General features: G+C 35.9%; 1 protein-coding gene across 8 annotated transcripts; it reads right to left on the bottom strand.

The window, feature by feature from the left end:
• Window position 1: 1 nt before the first annotated feature.
• Window positions 2-27,947, bottom strand: sonb (SON DNA and RNA binding protein b). 8 transcript variants are annotated; one of them, XR_012405076.1, is made up of 15 exons: window positions 27,838-27,947; window positions 25,252-25,334; window positions 25,001-25,172; window positions 21,524-22,974; window positions 20,009-20,385; window positions 19,263-19,394; window positions 17,441-17,659; window positions 17,257-17,367; window positions 14,653-14,769; window positions 11,523-11,612; window positions 7,051-7,138; window positions 4,415-4,562; window positions 1,982-2,047; window positions 1,284-1,399; window positions 2-659 (listed from the first exon to the last, which is right to left on the bottom strand). XR_012405076.1 is itself a non-coding variant. In XM_689264.10 (13 exons), the coding sequence occupies exons 1-13, from the start codon at window positions 27,918-27,920 to the stop codon at window positions 495-497; spliced, it is 3,240 nt and encodes a 1,079-aa protein (XP_694356.4). In that variant the 5' UTR covers window positions 27,921-27,947; the 3' UTR covers window positions 2-494. The 8 variants fall into 8 exon arrangements, 4 of the variants coding, with proteins under 4 accessions (XP_694356.4, XP_068073795.1, XP_068073796.1 ...); XR_012405067.1 differs by having other exon boundaries at window positions 11,523-11,560; XR_012405070.1 differs by lacking the exon at window positions 11,523-11,612.
• Window positions 27,948-27,997: the final 50 nt, after the last annotated feature.

Here is a 27,997-nt window from a genome sequence, read left to right as displayed (position 1 = left end):
CTTTTTGCCAATGACGTGCCAAAGAAAGTATTTTTATTCAGGTTAACTTCATCATAATTAACTAACACTAAAACAGATGTACATGGACATCAAACTATACAGACATCGTAAAAAAAATGGATGCATCTAGCGAAACATGTTTATAACTAAAATGTAAACAGATATTAAAAAAATATTAATAAAAAACATTTTTTTTTTAAATCATACTGATCTAATTCCAGTGACACATTTTCATTTATTTTGTTTCATCACAAAAAATAAACAACAAAAATCCAGGCAGGAACAGAAAAAAGAGGGCATGATGAACTTTACCAAACAGATTATAAAGCTAAAACAGCTGTAAAGCATGCATGAAGCATTTACATGAGTCCAGAACAGTCTAAACACTGAAGCAGTCAGTCAGTCACACATCATCATTCCTGTGCTCATGCTGCAGAAATAAAGCTGGAGTGGCCAACAGAGATGAGCGTGTGTTTGTGAGAGTGTGTGTGTCCTCATGTGCTGCTGCTGCTGGCGGCTGTAAACACAGGACCTGAATGAACACCGTCTCCTGCCACTTCACCCATGGCCTGCAGAGCCACGGTCGCCGCCATCGCCTTCGCATGCTTCTTATTAGGACTCGCAGACTGAGGCTGATAATCACTGCCGTTCACCACCACCTGACACACACACACACACATTTTATTAATTTACACACACATATACGAAATTATTAATAGATAAAATAGGAGAAATAACACACACACACAAAGTTGAAGTCAGATTTATTTCCCCTCTTGTGAATTTTAAAATATTTCCCAAATGATGTTGAACAGATTCAGGAAATTTTCACAGTATTTCCTCTAATATTTTATCTTCTGGAGAAGGTTCTATTTGCTTTATTTTGGCTAGAATAAAAGCAATTTTAATTGTTTAAATCAATTTTAAGCTCAATATTATTAGCCCTTTAAGCTATATTTGTTTGGATTGTCTCCAGAACAAACCACTGTTATACAATGACTTGCCTAATTACCCTAACCTGCCTAGTTACCCTAATTAAGCCTTTAAAAGTCACTTTAAGCTGAATACTATATTAATAGTTAGTAAGGTAGTAGTTGTGTTTAGGTATTGGGTAGGATTATTGATGCAGAATAAGATTATAATTTATAACTACTAATGAACAGCTCATTTCTTAATAATAGGCAGGTAATGAGCCAGTAAATAGCATAAATCATGAGCTAAACTAAAGTGTTACCTTGACATCTACTGTATATTGAATGCAGACTTCAGGCCAGAACACTGACCTTAAAGAGGAAGTTCTTGCGGTGGTCTGGACCACTGTGGTGGACCATCACAAACTCCGGCTGAGGCCATTTCTTCTTATTACACATCTCCATCAGAGCCGACACCGGATGCTTCCCTGTGGAGAAAACACACGCACGCACACACACAAACACACACTTTACATTTCAACTCACATCAGACAGCTGGACTGAGCACTGCTACAGTAAAAATCAGTAAAGGTGACCTATTTTTGTACAAGATCTCGGGTCTCTGATGTCCCTGGAGTGTGTTTGTGTGAAGTTTCAGCTCAAAATACCACACAAATAATGTTCTCTAACTCTCTGAAGCTGACCCTTTTAGGCTTTGATCCACATTGTGGTGTTTTGGTGACCGTCGCTTTAAATTCAAACGAGATTGTGAAGCGTGAAAACTGGCGTACACAAAGCTTTTGTGCATACACATGAGGCCTCTGTTGTCTATGGAGACTCCTGTGTTGTTCAGTTATGCCTCATGGGCTAATAGGGCTGCTGTTCTGGCAATCTGTTATGACTATTAGAGATGTACGTTACAACTAATGTTTATAAATAATGTTCATTGCATGACTTTAGTGTCATGTGTGTTATCATGATGGTCTTTAGCAGTTAGTCGGTATCATTTAGCAGAATGATGCTCAGTGCTTCTATATACATGTATATGTTGAACTCCTCCAGACACTCACCTAGAAGATCCTTCATCACCACAATGTTGCCAGATTTCTGTGTCTTTTCCCCTTCTGCTACAAGCCCTGAGAGAATAAAAACATCATTATTATTTTTGCACTAACTTACATCACAAAGTTCTCCTGAAAACCAAATGAAAACTGAATCATTTCTTAATGAACACTGATCCCGCAATGCAAACCTGGCAACCCAAAACCGTTGCAAATGAGCGAGTAAAACCATCTGGCAGCCCCTCATTATTAAATTCACATATTAAACTTTAAGTTGCTGCACTTTTATTTCGTATTTCCAACTTAAACGGGTTTTTTTAGGGAGGAATTCAGCAATGGACTCTGATATCTTGACTCTTTTCAATATCGTGCAGCCCTAATACAGTATATATAACTTTAGAATGTTCATCTTTTACTCTCCTGACTTTACTTTCTTAATTTTCCACGTATTGAAATGTCCTTCTGTCTTCTTGTGTTATAATGTATGTAGGTATGCATTATATTCTTGTCGTTGATCCCAGTTGTGAGAGCAACAAATAATAACTTGACTTCTTGTTGATCATTTGTTAAAGTGTCAGAAAGTGGATTTCTCAACAGAATCATCTGCTGATCTGCTGATCCCAATCATCACAAACACTGAAGACCTACTGGAACCAGCAAGATTCTCACAGAAATCAGTCAAGTTTGGTGAAGGAGAAATCATGGTTTGGGGTTCATTCAGTATGGGGGCGTGAGAGAGATCTGCAGAGTGGATGATCAACATCAACAGCCTGAGGTATCAAGACATCTGTGCTGCCCTTTACATTACAAACCACAGGAGAGGGACAATTCTCCAGCAGGATAGCGCTCCTGCTCATACTTCAGCCTCCACATCAAAGCTCCTGAAAGCAGAGAAGGTCAAGCTGCTCCAGGATTGGCCAGCCCAGTCACCAGACATGAACATTATTGAGCATGTCTGGGGTAAGATGAAGGAGGAGGTGTTGAAGATGAACACAAAGACTCTTGATGAGCTCTGGGAGTCCTGCTGAAGGCTTTCTTCTTCATTCCAGATGACTTTATTAATCAGTGGTTTGAGTCATGTCAGAGATGTATGGATGCAGTCCTCCAAGCTCATGATGGAGTCAGACACAATATTCATTCTGTCTCCACTGCAGCAGGACTTTATATTCCATACTGGACATTATTTCTTTTTTTTTAAATTTTTTATCAGATTTTTTGACAGTTAACAAACAAAGTAAAAACAGACAATAACAGTACAAAAAAATAAATAAATAAATAAAAAAAAAAATATATATATATATATAACAGTACAACATTGTCAAAAAAAAAATTTTAATAAACCACTCTATAACCCTCATATTGTGCGACACACAGTATATGACATGTATAAACACTACATGATGTGCATAAATCAATTTTCAAATTGAGCATATAAACAGTTCTGTACCAGACGTTGAGGTTGACAGCATGGTGTATTAAGTAAAATAAACAGCAATAATAAAATACAATAAAATAAATAAATAGAAAAAAAAAGATAGAAAAGAAATTTAAAAAAAAGCGAGAGAAAAATGGAAAATGTATTAAACTAAATAGGCTGGGGGGTGGCACGTTCTTAAAACTTGTGGTTTTATGTCAAGAAAAAGTTGTATGTTTGTGCTATATCAGCAGCACTAATACTCAACTGGAAGCACAGATCCAAACAAAATGCAAGAATGGCAACCATTCACTCCACAGTAATTGCCTCAGGTCTCAGAGATTTGACATGATCCAAATATGGCAACCAAATATTAGAAAATTTGACCACTGAACCTCGAAGACTATGTTCAATTTTTTCTAATTTAAAAAAAAATAAGGCAACTTTAATCCACTGAGTATGGGATGGGGGTTGAGGAGACTTCCACTGCAACAAAATGCACCGCCTAGCTAATAATGACAGAAAATTAATCCAGAAAAATAAAATGGTAACTCACAGGCAGGGGGAAGAACTCCTACTGGACATTATTTCTGTTCAGTGATGAGACTTTAGTCTGAGCAGAGTCAGACCTCACTGTGCTGATGAAATCATTCAACATCAAGACATGATCAGATTTTATTGAGCTCAAATAAGCAGAATCTAGAGGCCTTTGCCTTTTATATAAGACACTTCTGACACCTAATCATCAACTAGAAGTCAAGGTATTATTGGTTGTTCCTAAAACTTGCATAGGCGAAAAGACTTTAGTCAGGTAGTGTATGTATGCATGTACCATAAACTTCTGAAAACCACAAAAAAAAAAATCATTGTGTGTTTGCGCACACTTATAATAAACTTAAAACAGTGAAGGTAAAGTCTTAATTAATTAATTATGAGTTTTTTGGGTGAGTTTTAAATGTGTCATTAGGTTATACAAGGTTGGACCTGTCACCTTTGCATTTCTCTGATGATTTTATGCATCCTCTTACCCTTGCGGTCGGTCTTGAAGTCAATAATGATGGGCTCCACCGTTCCTTCCCTGTGCTTCCCTAAACCCTCCCCTGATCTCCATCCCATCTTCCTCATCAGGAACTCTCCCATTCCACCCGACACCGGCGCCGCCCGCAGGAACTGGTCCTGGATATAACAGACAGATTCAGACAGAGAGAAAGACAGGGGAAAAAACCAAGAGAGAAACGGCACGCAGTGAGAAATTCACTCATTCTGAGACTCCACGTCATCTTACTTCAGCCGGAGCTGAGTTTATATTTATATATATTAGATAAAAGAGCCTAGTTTTAATACTTGAAGTTATCAAAATATATAAAAAATAAACTTATTGAAATGTTGAGTCCTTCATTTCTCACCTGCAGCAATCTGTAAGGCTAAACAAATGGATAAATGTGCACTGCTGGTCAAATGTTGATTTCATTTAGCATTTTTTTTATGATAAAGATCACTAAGTCTCCATTTACTTAATCCAAATGCATTAAAATAAGCTGTAATATTGCTAAATATAATTACAATTTAAAATATCTGTATTATATTAACATTTATTTCAAAATATAATTTATTTCTTTATTTATTTTCAGGATAATAAATCCAGTCCACGGTGTCACATGACCCTTCACAAAACATGATTTGAGATTATGTGTTTTAATAATGATGCATTAAAGTGATCAAACATGAACATGTAAAGATCAAATGCTTCAAGGCTTTTGTTAAAATATAGGTATTCTGTCAAAGATGCTAAATATCATTTTCCACTGAATTATTAAGCAATAACAACAACATCAACAATAATAATAATATTACTAGTAGTAGTAGTAGTAGTAGTAGTAGTGGTAGTAGTAAAACTACTTTTAATGAAAGTAAAAATAACACTATCATTAATGATTAAAGCAATATTAATAATAATAATAATATTAATATTAATAATAGTAAATAAGTTTTCACTAAATATTTGAGCAACTACTACAACTAATATTAATAAAAATCTGTAATAAAAATAGTAATATTAATAAATCAGAATTTATCAGTTTCCAATAAATAATTAGCAATAATAATAATAATAATAGTTGTCGTAAAATACTTTTGATGTAATTAAAATATTACTACTACCATCACTAAAAATAATAAAAAGTAATAATAATAATAGAAATAGTAATAATAATAAATCAGAAAGTATCATTTTCAATTAAATAATTGAGCGATAATAATAATAATAATAATAATAATAATAATAAAGACTTAATGAACATAAAATAATAAAACTACTACAACAAAAAATAAAAAAAACAGTAATAATAATAGTAATAATAATAAATCAGAAAATATCAGTTTCCACTAAATATTTAAGCAATAATAATTCTAATAATAAAAAATAATAATAATAATAATAGTAAAGATTTCATAATATAAAATATAACATCTATTACTACTACTACTACTACAACTAATATTAATAAAAAATAACAATAATAGTAGTAATATTAATTATAACAAATCAGAACATATCAGTTTCCACTAAATAATTAAGCAATATTATTATTAATAATAATAATAATAATAATAATAGTAGTAGTAGTAGTAGTAGTAGTAGTAAAAAGACTTAATAAAATAAAATAATAATGACACAACTACTACAACTAATAATAATAAAAACAGCAATAATAGTAATATCAATAAAAATAAATTAGAAACTATCAGCTTCCACTAAATAATTAAGTAATAATAATAATAATAATAATAATAATAATAATAACATAGTAGTAGTAAAAACTATTTTATCGAAAATACAAATAATACTATTACTATCACTAATAATAAAACAGTAATAATAATAAATCAGATCAGTTTTCACTAAATAATTATCAGATAAATAATGAAATAAAAATGAAACACAACAACAACAACAACAATAATAAAAATAATAAAAGTAAAAACTTAAAAGTAAAATAATAATAATAGTAATTTTAATAATAATAAATCAGAAAGCATCACAAAATAAGTAATAATAACAATAATAATAGTAAAAAGACTTTTCATAAAAATAATAATGATATTACTACTACTACAACTAATAATAATAATTATAATAAATCAGAAAGTATCAGTTTCCAATAAATAATTAAGCAATAATAATAATAATAGTAAAAAGTATTTTAATAAAAATAATAATGATACTACTACTATGACTACAAATAATAACAATTACAATAATAAATCAGAATTGCTTGTTGATCATCAAACCATCACATCATGAAGCTTTCTGAACGCTCATGTGACAGAAAACAGTAACAATAAATGCTATAATAACCATAAACTACAATAACATTCCCCAAAATCAAATTCCCATCTGCATTAACAAACAAACGCACTCAAAAACACATCTGACCAGCAGTGCATTACGATGTAACTAAATAACACATCTTAAGGTGTTTCTGTAAGCCTTCAACAGGCGAAGCAGCATCAATAACCGTCCCGAACAGATCTCAAGGCTTTGAGTCGGTTCAGAGCAAAAACAAACAGCAGCACACATGGCAGAAAAGCATCAGTTCACACACTAAAAATCAAATCAAAAATCCACATGAATAGAAGGAAGGGTGCTGGAGGACGTACGTACCTAGGCCCCCATCACCAGCCGAGCATCAGACGTGAATAGAAGGGGCCTGACTGTGACCATGGCAACAAGGCAGCTACAAGGACTGACCCTGCAACAAGTGTCCATACAGAGGGGTGAGAGTTCACAGGTCAGACTGTGAGCCCCCACCCCTCGCCCCCATCCATCCCTGCCCAAATCCCACCAACCCAACAGCACCCGCTGGCGCCGGATGCCCACAAAGAGCAAACATTGTTCTGATGGTTGTAGTTAGTGGATGATGGGTGACCCTTTGGGAATCAGGGGCCTGTATTCACAACACATCTTAGGGATAATAGTAATTTGGAGAAAATCAGAAGAAATAATGGGTGTCAATGAATTTAGGACTTCTACAAGGCCAAAAAGAGCAAACATTGTTCTGATGGTTGTAATTAGTGCATGATAGAAAGGAAGATGAACCCCCATATTCCCAAAACATTTACATTTCTACATTTAGTCATTCAGCAGATGGCTTTGTCAACAAATTACACTTAGGAAGACATTTAGCAATTCAAAAAACATCTTAAAGATCCCATGAAATGAAAAGAAAACAGTTTAGAAGTTAGTTTCAGTCTGTTCGGGAAATCTATAATCTAGTGTGCTCCAAAACAGAGACAAAATTCGGGTTTAGAAAATATAAAACTGTCATAAACATGCAAAGTTTGTCACTTCCGCCTAAATAAATGAACAATTTTTTTCTCATCTCCTCGTACTTCAGTTTCTCATCAAATCTTCTGACCAATCAAATGCTCTCTAGTATCAGACTAACCACGCCCCCTTTTTACATGCATTCATTGGATGGGCTTGAGCTTAACCACTCACTGGCAGAGCTGTGAGGAAAAACAAAGGGGAGGAGCTACTCTATGTCCCGCCCTCTCTTTTTTCTCTTCTTTAAGGAGAAAAGTTTTAGGGGGAAATTTAGGACTGCTATATTTCTGCTGTAAGAGTGTTTCAGCACTAAAACTAGCTCCTAATTAGTAGTTAAGAGACTCCTAAATCCCTAAAAGAACAAACTATGCTAAAATGAATGCTGCCAGAAAATCTGCCTAAGAAAAAAAACATTTTACAATCCCTCTCGGATTTTGGAGGGATGGGTTTTTTTTATATTTGTGGCCTAAAATAAAGACTTTTTAAGGATGATTTTTTTTATTTATTTTTTTTTTTATTTAGTTTTGTTCAATTCTATAAAAATATACAAACAAAAAAATATTGTGCAAACCATTGGACTGGAGGAAATTATTAAAAATAATAATAATAAAAAAATAAATCACACAATGAGATTTTAATGTTCAAATTTAATAAATCTAATTCGTAGAGTTATTCCCATAATGTAAGAAATATGTTTTTGAATATATTTTAACATTTATATAAAAAATATAAATAAATAAACAGGCTAAAACATAAGCAAACATATGTTCTGTAAATCTAAAGTTGACTTTTTTTCATATTATTTCAAATATATATTTCTAAATATATTCAAAAGACTTTAAAATGTATTTGCTAAATAGTTTTTATTTAATTGAATTTTTAACTTCACTTAATTAAACTATTTTTAATATAAATTGTTTATCAACATAATATCAGTTTCCATGAACGAATCTCTGACAGAGACTCCTCCCCCTCCCCATCAGCCAACCACTGTGTGCATAGTTAATTAGGCACGATGTCATCATAATCCATAGAAAACAAACTCAACCCCGTCCTCACTCTTAGCTTAAACATCTCTATAATCCACAGTAAAGTTTGTCTCAGCATCTTTGTGAACAGATTTTAAACTGTCACTGATATTTAAGAGAACTCCTAGTGCTAAAATTAAATGTATTGTGAATACAGACCCAGTTTTACACAAAAATAAGGGTGCAAATACTTATGCACATTAACCTTTCGGTATCATTTGAACAATTTAGATCTAGCTCTTTAAATAAAGCGTGAGCGCTAAACACAGCACACATCAGGTTTCATAGAGTCTGTTGTATATCCAGGGAAAGTTTCCAATTCTGTTACACTGCCCTGGACAGTCCGGCTGAATTTAGTTGCGTTAATGCTACAGTACCCATGGTGTTTATTTAGCTCAAAGTTATCCAGGGTCTAAATTAAAAAAGGTATTAATGTAAAGGTCTGCTAAATGTCTATCTGCGAAAATTAAGAAACACAAAAAAGCTTTCATTTTAAAAATGTAATAGTTTTAATACAATACAAGATTTTACTGTGGTTAAAGGTTTTCACAAGTCCCTAAAAACCTTATAATAATGTCACTCTAGTAATTAATCGTTTCTATAAAAAAGTGACAGAAGCATCAATAAGATAAAAAGCAATATTAATACTAAATAAATAATTAAACTAGAGTTCAAAATTTGAGGTTTATTATATATATATATATATATATATATATATATATATATATATATATATATATATATATATATAAACATATATATATATATACATAAGTGTATGTGTGTGTGTGTAACCCTGGAGCACAAAACTAAAAGTCTTGAGTTCAATCGGTGTATTTGTTGGAAGATCCAGCAATACAAAGCTACTGTATATTTCCCATCCCGTTCCATTGTGCCTCCCGGCAGCATAGTGGCAAACTGCTGTTACACCTAAACACATGTTCTTAATTACTTAGGAGCCAGGACGGCACCACACATGGAGGTAATGGTGCTTTTGATGTGTCACCCACTGTATGAGTCTGTATGATCAATATTTGAATGCCAAAATCATTAGAATAATAAGACTATCTTCCATAAAGACATATTGTAAATGTCTTTAAGTAAATATATCAAAATACAATGTTTGATTTATAATGTGGGTGGCTACGAATGTAATTTGCTCAATGGTAAAGGAAAATTTCAGAATATATATATATTATATATATATATCATATAATTAATTATATGATAATAATTAATTGCATTTCAGCCATCCTAACAAACCACATCAATGAAAACCTTTATCATTCTGTTTTCAGAAAATTATATCTTAATTTCTAAAAAATAAAAAAAAAGCGCCCTTATGAGTTTTGTGGTCCAGGGTCACATTTATATTTTCAATTAAAAGCGACAGTACAGATATTTATAATGGCGCACAATATTTCTATTTTAACTGCTTTCTATTCAACAACGGATCCTGAATCTTTTTTTTTTATCAGTTTCCAAAATAATATTGAAACACTGATAATAATCACTGTTTTTCATGTGCATGAAATGTTTTATGAAGCATCAAGTAACACTGAAAATTAGAGAAATTATTCTAAAAAAAAAATCTGATTTTATTTTTTTATATTATTAAATAAGACAAAAACTATTTTACATCCTATAAAATAATAAATAATAATAAGATCCTTGGTGAGCAGAAAAGACACTGTAACAACCCCAAATATTTGAACAATAGCATACATTAATATAGTAATTAACTACAGGCTAATAAATATGGAAGCATATGAGCAGCAAAATTAATTTTGAAATTTATTATGCAAAATTTTTTCAGTATTTAAAATGCATTCTTCATCAAATAAGAATGAAAATTAATTATATAATTTATATTTGCCATTTACAACCAGTTTTAATATGAAAACTCCACATGTTACCACATATGCTGAGATAAGGATGAAAATATATTACCCAAACTGAACTGATGTTTGCAACATGTACAGGCATAAATGAAAGCAAAATGACGATTTAAACATCTAACTTCGCACATCAAAGAAAATGCCAAATTAAATACAAAAAAATACATATTAAATGTACATATTTACATATTGCATTGCCATTTAGCAACACAGTTGAAGTCAAAATTATTCAATTATTTCTTATTTTCTTTGTCAAATATTTCCCAAATGATGTTGAACAGATTCAGGAATTTTTCACAGTATTTCCTACAATATTTTGTTCTTCTGGAGAAAGTCTTATTTGTTTTATTACAGCTAGAATAGAAGCAGCTTTTAATTTTGTAACCCCATTTTAAGGTCAATATTATTAGCCCCCTTACGCATTATTTTTATGCATTGTCTACAGAACAAACCACTGTTATACAATGACTTGCCTAATCACCCTAACTTTACCCTAATCAACCTAGTTAATCAACCTAGGCTGAATACTAGTGTCTTGAAGAATATCTAAGATAATATTATGTGCTGTCATTATGGCAAAAAGAAAATAAAGGATTAGAAATGAGTCATTAAAACTATTACGTTTAGAAATGTGATGAAAAAATTGGGGGAAACAATATTCAGGAGAGCTAATAATTCTGACTTCAGCTGTACATATTTACATAATGCATTGCCATTTTGCAAATTACATTTCAAAATGATATTTGCCACTCATATGCTTGTGTAGTTAAAGCTTGGCCTTTTCCAAAAGTGCCTCGTCCAATCAGCTCTCAGGGATTCTGGATCCTGATGCATCTTTCTCTACTCATTGGCTGATCCCAGGTCATTCAGAGGAGAGACTTACTTCACATCCTCTTCCTTCCTCCCCTCTCTCATAAGACACTTTTTAGAGGAGTAAAAGCGAGACGCCATCAATTCTCCATCAATGCATCTGCTGCGACAGAATTTGACAAATCACACATCTGCAGTGACCATGCTCAAGTGCTGCACCCGTTCACCTGCGTCTCGCTTAAGGTCAAGACAAATATTTGTCAGGTCCTGAAGCGCTTTTCTTTTTTTGTGTTTTGTTTTCTCTGAGCTGTGACGTCAGTTAACACATATTTGCTTTAGCCAGATTGTCTCCACGGATACACTGACGTCACTGCAAAATCAATGCTTAAAGAAATAGTTCACCCCAAAATTAAAAGTACCCCATAATAATTTGGCTTTCCTCAAGCCAACCTTGGTGTATTTTACTTGTTTTTTCTTGTAGACAAACACAGTAGGAGTAGTTTTAAATTTTATGCTGGCTATTTATTGGTGTTGGATAGTGCCTTTTATTTTGAAGTGCATATATTGCTCGTAAAACTAACCCATATGGATGTTTTGAACTTTATCAGCAGCTGTTGTATAAGACTGAAGGGCTTTTTTCTGTGAAAAATAACCGCCTGGATGTACTTTATCCTGCTTATTACATAAAAGCGCAAATATTAGACACAAAGCATTGCTTTAAGACATAATAGTTTATTAAATCTTTTATTAAATGCAAAGCTAAGAGTAATGAAATGGCTGAATAGAGTATACACTAACCTATGTATTATTCAGTCACAAGAGGGCGCCAAATAGTCAAAAAGAGACAGTCAAGCAAATATGTAATTAATGACAGTCAAGATGACACAAAGGTCCCGGATGAGCCTGCATTATTAGTTTCAAAGGTTGTTATCTAGGATTAACACCTGGCTGTCTGAGATACTCGATTCTGATTGGCCCTGAGCCACCTTCCAAGGTATTATTTCCAGATATGAACCACTGAACAACACAGACTCACGGAATCACCTTGACCGTCAATGAATACGTTCATCCATATATTTACATTTATATATGTCTGCTTGTCTCTCACGCCACAGTTTTTGACTGTTTGCCGCTGTCTTGTGAATTAATATTGCATCGGGTAGTCTATGCTTCATTCAAATGATTTCATTTCTGTCAGCTTTTTGTTTTTGACTGTTTGTCTCCATCTAGTGTCTGAATAATGCGCAGGTTAGTGTATACTCCATCAGCTGTTTTCGTTTCTGTCAGCTTTGTGTTTTTGACTGTTTGTTACCATCTAGTGTCTGAATAATGCGCAGGTTAGTGTATACTCCATCAGCTGTTTTCGATCTGTCAGCTTTGTGTTTTTGGCTGTTTGTCTCCATCTAGTGTCTGAATAATGTGCAGGTTAGTGTATACTCCATCAGCTGTTTTCGATCTGTCAGCTTTGTGTTTTTGGCTGTTTGGCGCCATCTAGTGTCTGAATAATGCGCAGGTTAGTGTATACTCCATCAGCTGTTTTCATTTTGTCAGCTTTGTGTTTTTGTCTGTTTGGCGCCATCTAGTGTCTGAATAATGTGCAGGTTAGTGTATACTCCATCAGCTGTTTTCGTTTCTGTCAGCTTTGTGTTTTTGGCTGTTTGTCTCCATCTAGTGTCTGAATAATGTGCAGGTTAGTGTATACTCCATCAGCTGTTTTCGATCTGTCAGCTTTGTGTTTTTGGCTGTTTGGCGCCATCTAGTGTCTGAATAATGCGCAGGTTAGTGTATACTCCATCAGCTGTTTTCATTTTGTCAGCTTTGTGTTTTTGTCTGTTTGGCGCCATCTAGTGTCTGAATAATGTGCAGGTTAGTGTATACTCCATCAGCTGTTTTCGTTTCTGTCAGCTTTGTGTTTTTGACTGTTTGTTACCATCTAGTGTCTGAATAATGCGCAGGTTAGTGTATACTCCATCAGCTGTTTTCGATCTGTCAGCTTTGTGTTTTTGACTGTTTGTTACCATCTAGTGTCTGAATAATGCGCAGGTTAGTGTATACTCCATCAGCTGTTTTCGATCTGTCAGCTTTGTGTTTTTGGCTGTTTGTCTCCATCTAGTGTCTGAATAATGCGCAAGTTAGTGTATACTCCATCAGCTGTTTTTGATCTGTCAGCTTTGTGTTTTTGGCTGTTTGGCGCCATCTAGTGTCTGAATAATGCGCAAGTTAGTGTATACTCCATCAGCTGTTTTTGATCTGTCAGCTTTGTGTTTTTGGCTGTTTGGCGCCATCTAGTGTCTGAATAATGCGCAGGTTAGTGTATACTCCATCAGCTGTTTTCATTGTGTCAGCTTTGTGTTTTTGTCTGTTTGGCGCCATCTAGTGTCTGAATAATGTGCAGGTTACTGAATATTCAATCAGCTTTAATCTGCCAGTTTTGTTTTTGTCAGCTTTGCGTTTCTTTAACCTTTTAATCAACTATTATGGCTTGTGTCTACTTTTTATGTATTGTGGCAAGTAGCTATATAATAAGCGAGTACATCCAGGAGGTTGTTTTTTACAGAATAAACTCTTCAGTCTTATAATACAGTGCTCTGCTTCATGTCAGGCTGATTACTTAATAATTAGGAATATTTCAGATCCAAAAACACATAACTCTGCTTAATTAAACATGCCTTAATGCTCTGGCAGCATATGGGTTAGTTCGACAACTTATGTGATTATGGAAATTTCAAAATAAAAGCCACTATTCAACACTATTAAATTCTACTATTAAGAGCCAGGATAAAATGTAAAACTACACCGACTGTGCACAGAGGTTGGCTTGAGGGCAAGTAAATAATGCAGTATTTTCCGTTTTTGGGTGAATTACTTCATTTAATACACTAAAAGCTTGGACTATCAGTCTGATCGGGTACACCAGTTGGCAAAGCAACCCCAGATGACATTTTCTATAGAAAGGGATGATGGGTATTTTGAGTTTTAGTGTATTTCAGGATCTATTTTGCCCTCTGTACGTGAGCATTTGTCACAACAATGCAAATCTACATTAAGCACAATAGGTCATAAGGGTCTACGCCAACTTGCATGAGGAAATCTTTATGATGGTTGGGCATTAAACACACATATATGATGCAAAACACAAAGCATCGAGCACAGTATATGTCCACCATCATTGTAGGAGTGGTGCCGTCGACTCATGGCTTTACCTTCTTGATCCAGGCCTGCGGGCCGCTGTTGGAGAGCTCGTCCGATGAGAGCACCTGAGCACCTGTCGAACCTGTGAAGAGGCCAGGAATGGTGTTGGATTGAGCCCACGCGTCCACCTGTTAACAAGCGAATATAAGAAATAATGTGTGGGAAAAAAAGACTCGAACATGGAGTAATACAGACTTTTTCTATGCAGATTATGGGGAAATCTGTGGAAAAACATGGTGAATTGGGCTGAGAGAAGTGAATTCTGCATGCAATTGTAGTATGGATGAAATACTATAAAAATAATACTACAAATAAAAAGCACTAGCTGAACTAATAGACTTGTCAGGGCATCTATACATTGCTGGTGATTTGAAATGGTTTATTTATGCTCATTTCTAAGTCAATTTGGATAAAAGTGTAAGCTAAATAAATAAATATGTAAATGGTAAAGTTTCCCTATAATAAAAATCTGGGTATACGAAGGCAAAGTAAAATAATAAAACATCTATATATAGACTCACGGGCCATGCCCTCCTCATTTGCATTCATGCCTACTTAAGGTCATCCATCCGGACCTCAAGAGCAGCCACGTCATGAAGAAAACACGACTCATATGCAGCTCTGAGATTATAAATAAGCTCTGAAATCATTTATATGCACGCCTCAAGCTGCCTTTGATAAGCCAAACGTCTTCTAGTGATAAAGCAGAGATAATTTTCCTCCCTTAGTTATTTTAAGCATTTATTTAACTTATTATGTATGTGGGACTTTTATTTTGGAAACGTGAGCCCCACATTTTTTACTGTGCGTTACTGGGCACAGACAGCACGAGACATGTTTTAAACTTAATATTTTAAACTTCCTTGACTATAGCTTCAAAGTACAGCGTGATACATCTCTACCACTCTCTTTTGTCAAGTTTAATTATAATTTAGCCTTTATCCACAACAGATCTGGTGAGCAAATTAACGTTACTCTGATTGGGTTTATATTTGTCTGTGTTTGCTCTCTGTGTGTGTGTGTGTGTCTGTAAGAGCTGCATATCAGAGAAGAGCTCATTAATATTCACGACACAAACCATATATGGTCAATCATGGACCTTCTGATTCTTTGGGTATTTTGCGAAGTAATAAATTAGCTTCTTAAAGTGTTTCTGGAGATTTTTTTAAACTTACCGAAACCATAAACCTACTATGTAGATATCAGAAAACAATCTAACTTATTAAACCAATGCATTACATGCCACCTTTAATATATTAATAATTCAAATTGCCTTTTTTCAGAATTAATTTTGCAATTCAGTCATTTGCAATAGATTTAGTATTGCTTACATACTATTACAGTTTTTCACAGTCGCTTTGGTGCGTTTCTCACAACACCAGTGCATTTCTGCACAACAGTTAATGCATTTCTCAAAACAATTAGTACAAACTGCAAAACCAAGCTGATAACCTGCAAAAGCGCGTCTCTTGCTCAAAATGGAAAGTTCATTCCTCAACAGCAAGTATTCATGTCAATCCAAGAGTCAGTGTCATCAAAATGAAAAGTCCTGACACCATTGTTTATGAACAAGATAGCCAAATGACTTTGTCATGTTTTCGCTATGTCAGTTTACTCTGGACATTTTTTCAATGCAAAAAAGTCAGATTTTGGTAAAACTTTGTGAAAATGTTCAAGATAGCACTATATACACTATTAGCACAGCCAATTGAAAACTACAGTAAAGTTAGACATCACTGCATTTAGTGAGTGTATCCAGTACAAGACACTGAATATGTATGTTTCACATTTTTTTCTGCATTTGCTCTTTACAATTTGAAGTTTTTAACAGCATTGTGCAGAAGAATAAACACCCTTATTTACAACAAACATAAACTTTCTTTGGGTAGAGCTGTGCACAACTGTAAACAATATTACAGTACATATTGGAACTGAACCAACATACATACACAGGTCTATAAATCATTCATGAAACTGTTCAATTTAGAAGACATTTTCAGTAAAATAAAGATTTAAACATTTTTTTAAATAAAATTAGCTTGCAAGATTTCGACAACTAGTTGACTCAAGTAATGAAATGAAGACTACTAGTTTTATATGGAATGACTATTCAGCATTTACAAGTTTAGTTCATTTTGACTGACATGACATGAGCAAATGATAATGTTATAAATAGCAGAGAGTTGTATGAAAGCAATTGATGCATGTCCGAAAGCATTTGCAATTTGCTGAAAGGAATGGGAAACTGCTTCTAAGATGTGCACGAATGACTAATTGTTTTGAGAAACGCATGACCTGTTGTGCAAATGTAAATAGTGTTGTGAGAAATGCACCAAAGCGACTGAGAAAAACTGTAAAATTTCGCATTCTGAATTAGCTTATGCTTACATAGTTTTAATGTTTTTTTTTAAAAATTTTATTAAAAATAATTTTAAACTTGTTTTTCCTATTATTTACTTTAATTTCAATTGTTGTATTTGTTTGTTGTACTTAAACCACAGCACTCATACTACTAACAAAAAACTTAATATATACTTAAAACACACACAACTCTTCTGCGAAGCTTTCTTTGATTTATAGTCGCATGTAAGGCCTGTTTCTCCAGATAAACGCACCTGCTCCTGGGCCCGGTTCAGCATACACATGGCATTGATGTCGAAGGGGTTTTCTGCCAGCCTCTTCTGTGCGACGGCTCTCTCGCTGACAGCCAGCGTAATGTCCACAGGCTACAACACAAAGACAAAAGCTTATTTCGGGTCCAGGCTTATAGTTGATGGATTTCAGGAACCGAACACTGACTTGAGAAGGAGCTTCAGGAAAGACGCTGTCGCTGTCCTTGCTGGTTTCCTCAGTGGCGGATGAACTGGATGCAGATGGTTTTTCTGCTTTCTTCTCCACCGGCACCCATTCTCCATAGGCTCCGTCTCCCTCCTTCTTTCTGTGCTGAGAGCCAGACGACACCGGGAACTCCTTAGCAAAGGCTGCTTCTGTTCGGACGCCTGGCTTTATTGAGGTGTTCTGGAGGAGAAGAGGATTAAAGGCACACAGCGATGTTAAAATCAGAGTCAGTTCAATGAGACTTTTTAAAGGGGGGCTATTATGCCCCTTTTTACAAAATTTAAAATAAGTCTCTGATGTCCCAAGAGTGTGTCTGTCAAGTTTGAGCTCAAAATACCACACAAATAATGCTTTATAACTCTCTGAAACTGAAGCTTTTAGGCTTTCATCCTGATTGTGGTGTTTTGGTGACTGTCACTTTAAATTCAAAATAGGGCGGAGCTACAGCATGTGTGTCAGCATAGTGGCAGATTCAAAAACAGTAATAACGTCCTATACTAAATAATGAAATTTGATGATAGCAATGGTAATTAAAATGCAATTGCCTTCACGATTTAATATCCATTATTTATAAATATATACATATATACAGTATAAATATATTCAAGAACGAATCAATCAAATGCACTTGGTATACAGTCTAATATGATTTAACATTAAGTGTCAGTATAGCATGTATTCTTTTTTCAAATGCCAGTATTATTAGTTTTCTTCTATTCTGGGCTTTTTTCTTTTTTTTAAACAAGAGACTATTAAATAACACTGTTTCTTTTATTTTTACAAATGCTCATTCAAATATAGCAAAATATTTAAAAGTTTCATTAAAAAAACAATTAAAGAATCCTTAAAATAAAGTTTATTTCAATAAGTTATGGTAAATTGACGGGTAACATGCAAGTTTAATGGTCCTCAACTTTAAAATTCCTAAAGACAGTGCTGTTAAATTATTCATTTAGATAATAAATATGTAACCGCTGACTTTAAACAAAAATATAATTTAAAAGAACATGCTTTAGATGTAAAAGGAAACAAAAACTAAATTAATGCTACCTGTACAAGCGAATGAAAGGTTGGAAGACAGCACAGCACTATTCCTGATTGTATCACCCATTACTGTTGTCTATTTATTTATTTTATTTTTATTATCTTATTTTATACAATCATCGTCACGGTGGCGCTGTGGGTAGCATGATCGCCTCACAGCAAGAAGGTTGCTGGTTTGAGCCTCGGTTGGGTCAGTTGGTATTTCTGTGTGGAGTTTGCAAGTTCTCCCGGTGTTGGCTAGGGTTTCCACTGGGTGCTCCGATTTCGCCCACAGTCCAAAGACATGCAGTACAGGTGAATTGGGTATGCTAAATTGTCTATAGTGTATGTCTTTGAATGATTTTTCTATTATTTATTTTTTTTATTATCATTGCTGTCAATATACTAGGCAGTGCATTTAGGATTTGTTGAAGTGAGTTTATAAAAAATATCTCGGTATAAACAATGACATCTGTTTTTGGCATAAAAATAGTGGAAAAAAGCAAGTGAATGAAGGCATCATCACAGTTTTATTATATACAGAATGCAAGTTAAATGTTGATTTTTATGACATCTAAAAGTTAAAATAAAGAGAATGTACAATTAACTAATATTTTTATTTGAATTAAACTAAATCAAATCTTGTACAAACTAAAGGCAAAACATGTGGGGAATATTTTATATGGTATTGAATTATTAAAACCTCAAATCAAAGGTATAAGAAACATCAATATTGATGTAAAAAAGGTGTGTCTCTTACCCCGAGACTGAACGCAATGCCCTTATTCTCCTTAAGGGAAGCTCCGAACAGTTTCTCATCCTCCTCATCATCCGACACGTGTGGTTTAGCGATGGCCATCTCTTCCTTACTCTCAGCAATCTTCTTGCATCTCTGAGGAATTAAATAAACATGTTGGTTAAATGCACATCAAGCTGGTGATGGGGAAAACAATGCATTTCAGAGCATCAAAACAACTGAACCAATTGCTTTGCAGAATGATTCACCAATTCAAAGCATTCAAAACATAAAATGCTGGCGACACCTACTGGTCAAATTTGTGTAAATGCAACAAAAACACTGATTTAAAGGGGAACTATTATGTCCCCAATATTTACAATATGCAAAATAAGTCTCTGATGTCCCTAGAGTGTGTGTATGTGAAGTCTCAGCTCAAAGTAGCACACAAATAATGTTTTATAACTCTCCGAAACTGACCCTTTTATGCTTTGATCCTAATTGTGGTGTTTTGGTGACTGCCGCTTTAAATTCAAATGAGATTGTGCTCTTTATAAAAGAGGGCGGAGCTACAAACATGTATGCATCCGCAGATTTAAAACAGGGCATTATCTTCAGCAGTTAAAACACTTTAATGGCTAATGAACAGACGGCTGCTTCTCACTCAGGGCTGCTGTTTATGCTAATGAGGGAGAGATGGGCACTAGTGGGCGGGGCTTTCCCCCTCTGATCACACGTACAAAGGGAGAATGTCAATTAAAGTGTTTTACCTCTGTTAGCTCTTTAATGCTGAAGCTGTTCGCCTGCTTTGTGACTTTCTTTTTGGCCTCTTCAATACTGGCGAGGTTTGGTGTGGCAGAAGACGGTGGTTTGTTGACGATGGTGGGCAACGGGGCAAATTGTGGGAAAGAGGCCAAGGCACCGATGCTGGACAGAGCGGCGGTCATGGTGGCGGCAGTCATACTCGCCACGGCAGCATTCATGGCCATGTTGGGCATTACTGGCAAAGACAAGGACGCGGAGTTTGCGTTTGGCAATGGCAGCTGAAGAATAGCTCTGGGCCTGAGACTGTCCGGGATGGGCACACCAGCTTTGGCACACATGGCAGCAGCGTTAGCCTTCGCTATTTCCAGCAACTGATCCTTATCTGGATATAAGAAAAACAAGACAGAAGAGCAGGGGGAATAGACTGGTGAAAAATGTGAAATAGGCATGTGATTTATCGATTAATCAAAAAATAAAAAAAAATCGAAAGATTTTTCGATTATTAAAAAAACCGTTGTAGCCCTAGTTTATTTTATTTTCAGGATCTGAGGTGAACTATCTGCTGCTGCTTTTAATAAGTAGAATGGCAATAGATATCTTGTGAAATGGCATTCAAACTCACATTATTAGCATTTAACACTAAATAAAGCACATGAGGTGTACCTGAGGAGATCTTTGTCAGTTTTCTATTGTTCAGCTGCAAGAAATAAAAGCTGTTGCGTTTATTTAGAACACGGTTTAAATAAGCGTTCAATCATCCTTTAGGCTTGACAGTCAGACACACTGCTATTGGTGTCGTCAATCTGAAAATCTTTGCTTGCGTGGGTTTTGAACCAGGAGTGCAATACCTAGTTCAACCACTGGGTGTCAAACTTACATACAGCACCTTCAACTGCGGTTAAGAAAGGTCAAGGTTTTAAAAACGCAAAATCTTCCTGTAATACCATTCCTAAATGATGTGCAAGTATTTTGACAACTATTTCATCAAGTTTTTAAGGACAACAGTATCTACAGCAAAAAATGACCCTCCACATTGAAAGCTACTAGTCAGCCCACGATTCAGTACACACTTAAAAACAAATCGCTTATAAACATCCAAGCATGCTGTAAAGCTGAACAGTGCAGTGGCTTTACTTTATATCCACAAAAAAGAAAGATATCCAATGATACCTTTTCAAGCTGTAAATAAAAATGTGTTTTTTAAGACAGCATTGGTCAATGATTTATTTGAATTATCCTGCCTAACATGTTTACTGCTCTAAAATATATGAAATGTTTCTTAAAATAAAATATTCTTTGTTCAATGGGGAAAAAGGTTTTTGTTTTTTCAACAGACATTTAAAAAAAATTATTTTAGAGCAGTAAATCTAAATACCATGATATATTTATCCAAGGTTATCATACTGTCAGAAACTTATACTGGCCAATACCTAATGCTGAAATGATATATTGTGCAGGCCTGGAACTTTACCCTTTAATCATTTCAATCATTTAAAATAACTTTAAAGAAATCTGTGTACCAAGTTCTGTAAGTCGTGGAGGAGTCTTGCTGGTGCTGCGTCGAGTTCTGGATGTGGATCTTTTCTTCCGGAGAATGAGCACCGGAGATCGGCTGGGCTCCCTTTTCCATCGGTCCCTCTGACTCAGACTTCCGAATCCTCTCCTCCATCTCGAACCTGACCGGGATCTCCTCCTCGAACGTGAGCGTGATCGCTTTCTCGATTTGGAGCGTCTGCTTCTGTCTGGAGTTCGAGATTTATTCCTGTGGCCCTGCGAACGAGACCTTGACCTCTTTTTCTTGGGCGACTTTGATTTGGAGCGTTTGCTCCTCGTTCTGGACTTGTGTGATTTCCTTTCCGAAGACTTCGACCTAGATTTTCTCTTTTTGGAAGCTGATCGTTTGGATGTGGAGGAGGTTTTTGGATTGGGAGATTTCGATGAGTTGGCTGAAGTCTCTGTGGTGGTTGTTGGATTCGCGTTGGGTTCTTTCTTGTCCGGATTGGCTGAACACTCTGGATCTGTTTTGAGCGTTGAGGGTTCCTCATGCACACTGGCCACTTCCAAAGGCACCTCAGGTGTAAGGCACTTTTGGGAAGACTTGGGTGGTTCTGCCAGCAAGGGAATTGGTCGCCAAGAACCAGAGGAGACAACAGTGTTAAATCCAGCACTGGGAGCAGCGTCAGACAAATTGCACTCAGAGTTCACAGTTGGATTTTCTCCATCTTTATTTGTGTCAGAACTTTTATTACTGTCCACAGTATGATTCTTTGATTCACTGTCAATCGGTCTATCTTTGGATTTTGAAACAGACCTTGATTTTGGAGATTTGCTTCTGCTTTGAGATTTACTCCTACACCGTGAAGAGCGTGACCTAGATGCAGACCTTCTGTTCTTTCTCAAGATCACAACAGACCTGGATCTCGTCCGTCTGGAGCGTGACCTGGATCTCGAATGTTTCCTTCTGACAGAACGAGACCTGGATCTATCCTTGCGTCTCTTTGACCTCGATCTGCTTCTCTCTCTCGGCTGATGAGAACTCTTTTTGGAGTTATTTCTAGAGCGCGACGTTGACTTCGATCGCCGTTGTCTTTTCACAGACCGTGATCTGGATCTGTGTCCTGATCTCCGTCTGGGTGATCTAGATCTGCTTCTTCTTCCCTTGGAGGCCTCCTTACTTTTGGATGCTCTGCTGGAGCTTCTTTTCTTTTCTTTGGGTCTTTCTTTTTCTGTGCTTTTGTGGACCGAAGTCTCAATCTTGGGAATAATGTCGGGTAGCTCCTGAGGCTTATCAAGAGCGGATTTGTCTTTGAGCTCAGTCTTACCTGCTGACTTTGTATTTTCACTAGAAGGTTTTGATTCGGATTCAGATTCAGAATCAGATGCTGAAGAGCTTTCAGATCGTGAGCCTGACCTCTTGGCTTTGTCGGCATGTTTGCTCTTTTTCTTCTTCTTTCGCTTCTTTTTCTTTCCGCTTCAGAAAACACAAAATCAAAGAGAAGAATTAGCAAATTAAGAACAAAAACTATGTAAACAATTAGAAAGACACTTCAAAAGGCGCATTTCAGATTTTTTTCAATAAGGACAGAACATGTCACCATTTTTCTCAGAAACATATTTCTAAAGGTGCCATTGACTTGAAATTTTGGAGTGTTGCTAACCTCCAGAAATATTCAAAGAAAATAAATCTAATTAGTTTAGAAATTAAGTTATGTGTATTGAAATGAAAAGACGCAGGGAAAAAGTGTTGAACACATGAAGAAAGCAAGGTGTAGAAAGGCAGTGAAAGCCCAGACAGCAGCTGAAATCTCTCAGCAGTTCTTCAGCAAGCCTCTGCAATCCTCAGTGTAAATAAAAATCAGCTGCTTCAGTCCAACATCTACATTAGCAGGAGGCTGAAGATCAAACCAGAGTGGACATTCAGTAAGGCAATCATCCAAAACACAGCCAAGGAGACTCTCAAATGGTTTCAGAACGAAAATCAAGCTGTAGAATGGCCCAGCCAATCACCTGACCCGAATCCATTAGAGAAAACAAAATAAACGTCAGATTTGATAGATGAGAACCACAGAAGCATCAAGATTTTAACACTATGCTGAAGTCTGTGAAAAACTCACACTAAAGCAATGCATGAGTCTTCATTCTCCATAAGAGAGGCGTCTTTAAGCTGCAATCATTAAAGCCTTTCATATAAAGTATTAAGCAAATTTTAGTAGTTCAGCACTTTCTCCTTTTGTCATTTCATTGTTAATACAGACATATTTTCTTTGTTTTGTTTTATTGTTATGTGTGTCCAAGTTTTTTTTTTTTACCAAAATCTGGTTCAATTTAATGTCAACAGCTCCTTTACAAATATTATGACCAGACAAAAGCATGATGTGTTCAATCCCCCCCCCCCCCCCCCACCCCCGCTGTCGCCTCACAGCAAGAAGGTCGCTGGGTCGCTGGTTTGAGCCTCAGCTTAGTTGGCAATTCTGTGTGGAGTTTGCATGTTCTCCCATGTTCTAAATTGTCTGTAGTGAATGAGTGTGTGTATAGATGTTTCCTAGAGATGGGTTGCGGCTGGAAGGGCATCCACTGCATAAAAACGTGCTGAATAAGTTGTCGGTTCATTCCACTGTGGCGACCCTGGATTAATAAAGGGACTAAGCCGACAAGAAAATTAATGAATGAATGACATACTTTATCTCAAATGTTTCAAAGTATGTGAGAAATATGCAGTTTTAACTAGTCAGAGGAACATGTGAGATTAAGTATTTAATTGTTTTATTAATATGAAAGCCATATGAGTAAATTATTTCATCCAATAAACTCTGAATTCAGTCTTCTAACATTCTGTAAATATGTTTGTTACATTTTGTAAATTCGACTTATGCCGAGTTCAGACTGCATGATTTTAGTGCCAATTTTGACTCGCTGACAGGTTGAGAAATCGCCGACAAATGCCTGAAATCACAGGCAAATCGAAGCTCGTTCATGTGAGTAACAATCACACAGTATGAACTATCAAAGACACCATCTAAGAGAATTGCCAATGAGTCGCTGAAACCCGCCATATATTTGGCATGCTAAATATCTGGACCTGTCACGCCCTATTCACAAGGGGCTTCAGTGTCAACGCTTGACTGAAGGCGTGTCTGAAGTTGGGGCTGAAGCGATCGTCATAAAAGCGTCAGCCAATGAAATCCAGTCAGCAATAGGCCACTGTCTGAGCTGGTGTATTTGCATACAGCGATCTGATTGGCTGACGCTTCCGTTGGCGCTTGAAAAGTTGAGCTAGTTGCAACTTCTGCAGCGAGCAACGCTTCTAAAGCGGTGCCGACGGATCCACAATGCAGTTCGGCAACGCCTGACGTCACCCATTCAAAGTGAATGGGAAGCGTTGACGCTGAAGCCCCGTGTGAATAGGGCATCAGCGATACAACCATTCTTCTTTTGGTCTATTGTTTCTTTTGGTCTACTATTTATCTATTGTGAGTGAAAAAATCTGCATCACACACCTTTCTTGGTTCTGTTTGTCAGACTCGGTGTCTGAGCTGCTGTCTTTTCCTTCTTTACGCTTCTTCCTCTTCTTTTTGCTCTTGTGTTTTTTGTGCTTTTTACTTTTCCTGTGTTTAGTGCTGGTGTCCTCTTTACCGTGGTCAGCTTGGACGTCAATATGTGTGACTTTATCTGTAGTGAAGACAAGCAAGTATTAGTGAGCGGATATATGACAGAAAGCAGAAATAAGGTGAACGTGTTGAGGACTGACCTGTTGGTGGGTTTGTTTTGTCTTCATTGATTTTATCTTCTTTTGTCTCCGTCACAGGTTCAGGCTGTGGCTCATCTGTAACACTGAGTGACAAACATTTTTGACCCAATTACATTGTCTTTGTTGCTTTTTTTACAGTTTACAAACAAAATTATTAGCTATATTGCGAAATATTCTCTAAGTGTTGTTAAAGAGACAAAAGATTAACACATTTTTAAAAACATGATAGTTTTAATAACTCATTTCTAATAACCGATTTATTTTCTCTTTGCATGATGACAGCACTTAATATTTGACTAGATATTTTGCAAGATACTAGTATTCAGCTTGAAGTGACATTTAAAGGTTTAACTAGGTAAATTAGGTTAAATAGGCAAGTTATTGGACAACAGTGGTTTGTTCTGTAGCAATTTTTTGCTACAGAAAATGGCCACTTTATTAGGTACACCTTACTAGTAGCGGGTTGGACCCCATTTTACCGTCAGATCTGCCTTAATCCTTCGTGGCATATATTCAACAAGTTACTGGAAATATTCCTCAGAGATTTTGCTCCATATTGACATGATAGCATCACACAGTTGCTGCAGATTTGTCGGCTGCACATCTATAATGCCAATCTCCCGTTCCACCACATCCAAAGGTGCTCAATTGGATTGAGAGCTGGTGACTGTGGAGGCCACTTGAGTACAGTGAACTCATTGTCATGTCCAAGACACCAGTCTGAGATGATTCACACTTTATCCTGCTGGAAGTAGCCATCAGAAGATGGAGACACTGTGCTCATAAAGGGATGGACATGGTCAGCAACAATACTCAGGTAGGCTGTGGCGTTGATGCTCAATTGGTACTAATGAACCCAAAGTGTGCCAAGAAAATCTCCCCCACACCATTACACCCCCACCACCAGCCTGAACCGCTGATACAAGGCAGGATGGATCCATGCTTTCATATTGTTGATGCCAATTCTGACCCGACCATCTGAACATGGCAGCAGAAATGGAGACTCATCAGAGCAGCAACGTTTCTCCAATCTTCTATTGTCCAATTTTAGTGAGCCTGTGTGAATTGTAGCTTCTTCTGTAGACTTTGGTTGCTTATTTGAGTTACTGTTGCCTTTCTATCAGGTGGAACCAGTCTGGCCATTCTCCTCTGACCTCTGGCATCAACAAGGCATTTGCGCCCACAGAACTGCCGCTCACTGGATATTTCCTCTTTGTCGGAGCATTCTCTGTAAACCCTAAAGATGGTTGTGCGTGAAAATCCCAGTAGATCAGCAGTTTCTGAAAAACTGCCACATTCAAAATCACTGAAATCCCCTTTCTTCCCCATTTCGATGCTCGATTTGAACTGCAGCAGATCGTCTTGATCATGTCTACATGCCTAAATTCATTGAGTTGCTGCCATGTGATTGACAGGTGTACTTAATAAAGTGGCCAATGCATGTATATTAAACACTGCATATCACATAGACTGTTTTAAAATTAAATGCCAAATCAATTATGGACTCCATACATACAACATACAATACAGGTAAAGAAAATGCTCACATAGTGTCAGTTTTGACATATCAGTAATTGTATTCTGAATATAATTTTAACTGAGCTTCAGATGAAGTAAATCAATAGAACTGAATAAACTTAATACTTCTGTCACAGCTTCACTATCCCACAACTACTTCAAAAGGTCAAAATACATAAAGTTATGGAGTATATAAATATCAGCTGAGTTAAAGATTATTTTATATTCACACATTCTGGATTTCTCTTTAATTATTACATCATTTCAGAAATTATTCTTGGGTAATTTGAATAGTGAAATCATATTAGCAGCCAATGACTATCCAAGTACAACATTGTTCAGTCAGTTAAATAGTTTTGAAGTCATAAAGTGATTTCAGACCGAATACAAGTACCATGGTAAACAATATAGAGAGCATGTCACAAGTTGTCATGTCTCATAGCGTCAGTTTTGTCAAATCATTTTGTGTAGAATATTAATTTAACTGAGATGAAATAAATCAATAAATTGAACATTTCTGTCACAGCTATCTATCCAACAACTATTATTATTACTTAACACTGTAATATATTACTTCAAACTGTCAAAATATTACTGTTATAAAGACATGGAGCATATTATTATCAATGAGTTAACCATAATACATTAATTGAAGCGTCATTTTAAATGTTTACATCAGAAACCACACAGACCATTGTATTGCCGAAGTATTACTTGATATAGACTACAGTACAATGCAATTATAACATTATATCAACATTGTTTTCATTCGGTAGCGTGGTGGATGTCACAATATCATGGTATTACCATATAATACTGTGTGTAACTTACTAACTTCCTGCAGCATTTCTGCATAGCAACAGACACGCGACGACCAACAGTAAGTTAACGTTCAACGCGCAAATACCCCATTTCCAGCGTCTAATATGTTAACAGTAATTTACTGTGTACAGTTTGTGTAACGTTAATCATAACTGCTAATGTTTGCTAACCGGCTAAAAACAAATGAACGCGTTAATGACGCATCCGCTGTATAGTAACGCACGCGCTAAGCATTGAACACTGTACCTGTTTTCTTGGGTTTCATCTTCGATTTCTTTAATCTTGTTCATCACAAAATCCCTGAAAATCTGCTCGATATTAGTCGCCATCACAGTAACAGCGTTGTTGGGTCCGCCAGTATCCCAGAATGCCCAGAATGCTTCTGCTTCCTCCTGTCACCACTGAG

Source organism: Danio rerio, chromosome 1, assembly GCF_049306965.1.
Source record: "Danio rerio strain Tuebingen ecotype United States chromosome 1, GRCz12tu, whole genome shotgun sequence".
NCBI classification, from domain to species: domain Eukaryota; kingdom Metazoa; phylum Chordata; class Actinopteri; order Cypriniformes; family Danionidae; genus Danio; species Danio rerio.
The sequence above is the reverse complement of the archived record's forward strand: the minus strand, read 5'-3'. Positions and strand labels throughout refer to the sequence as shown.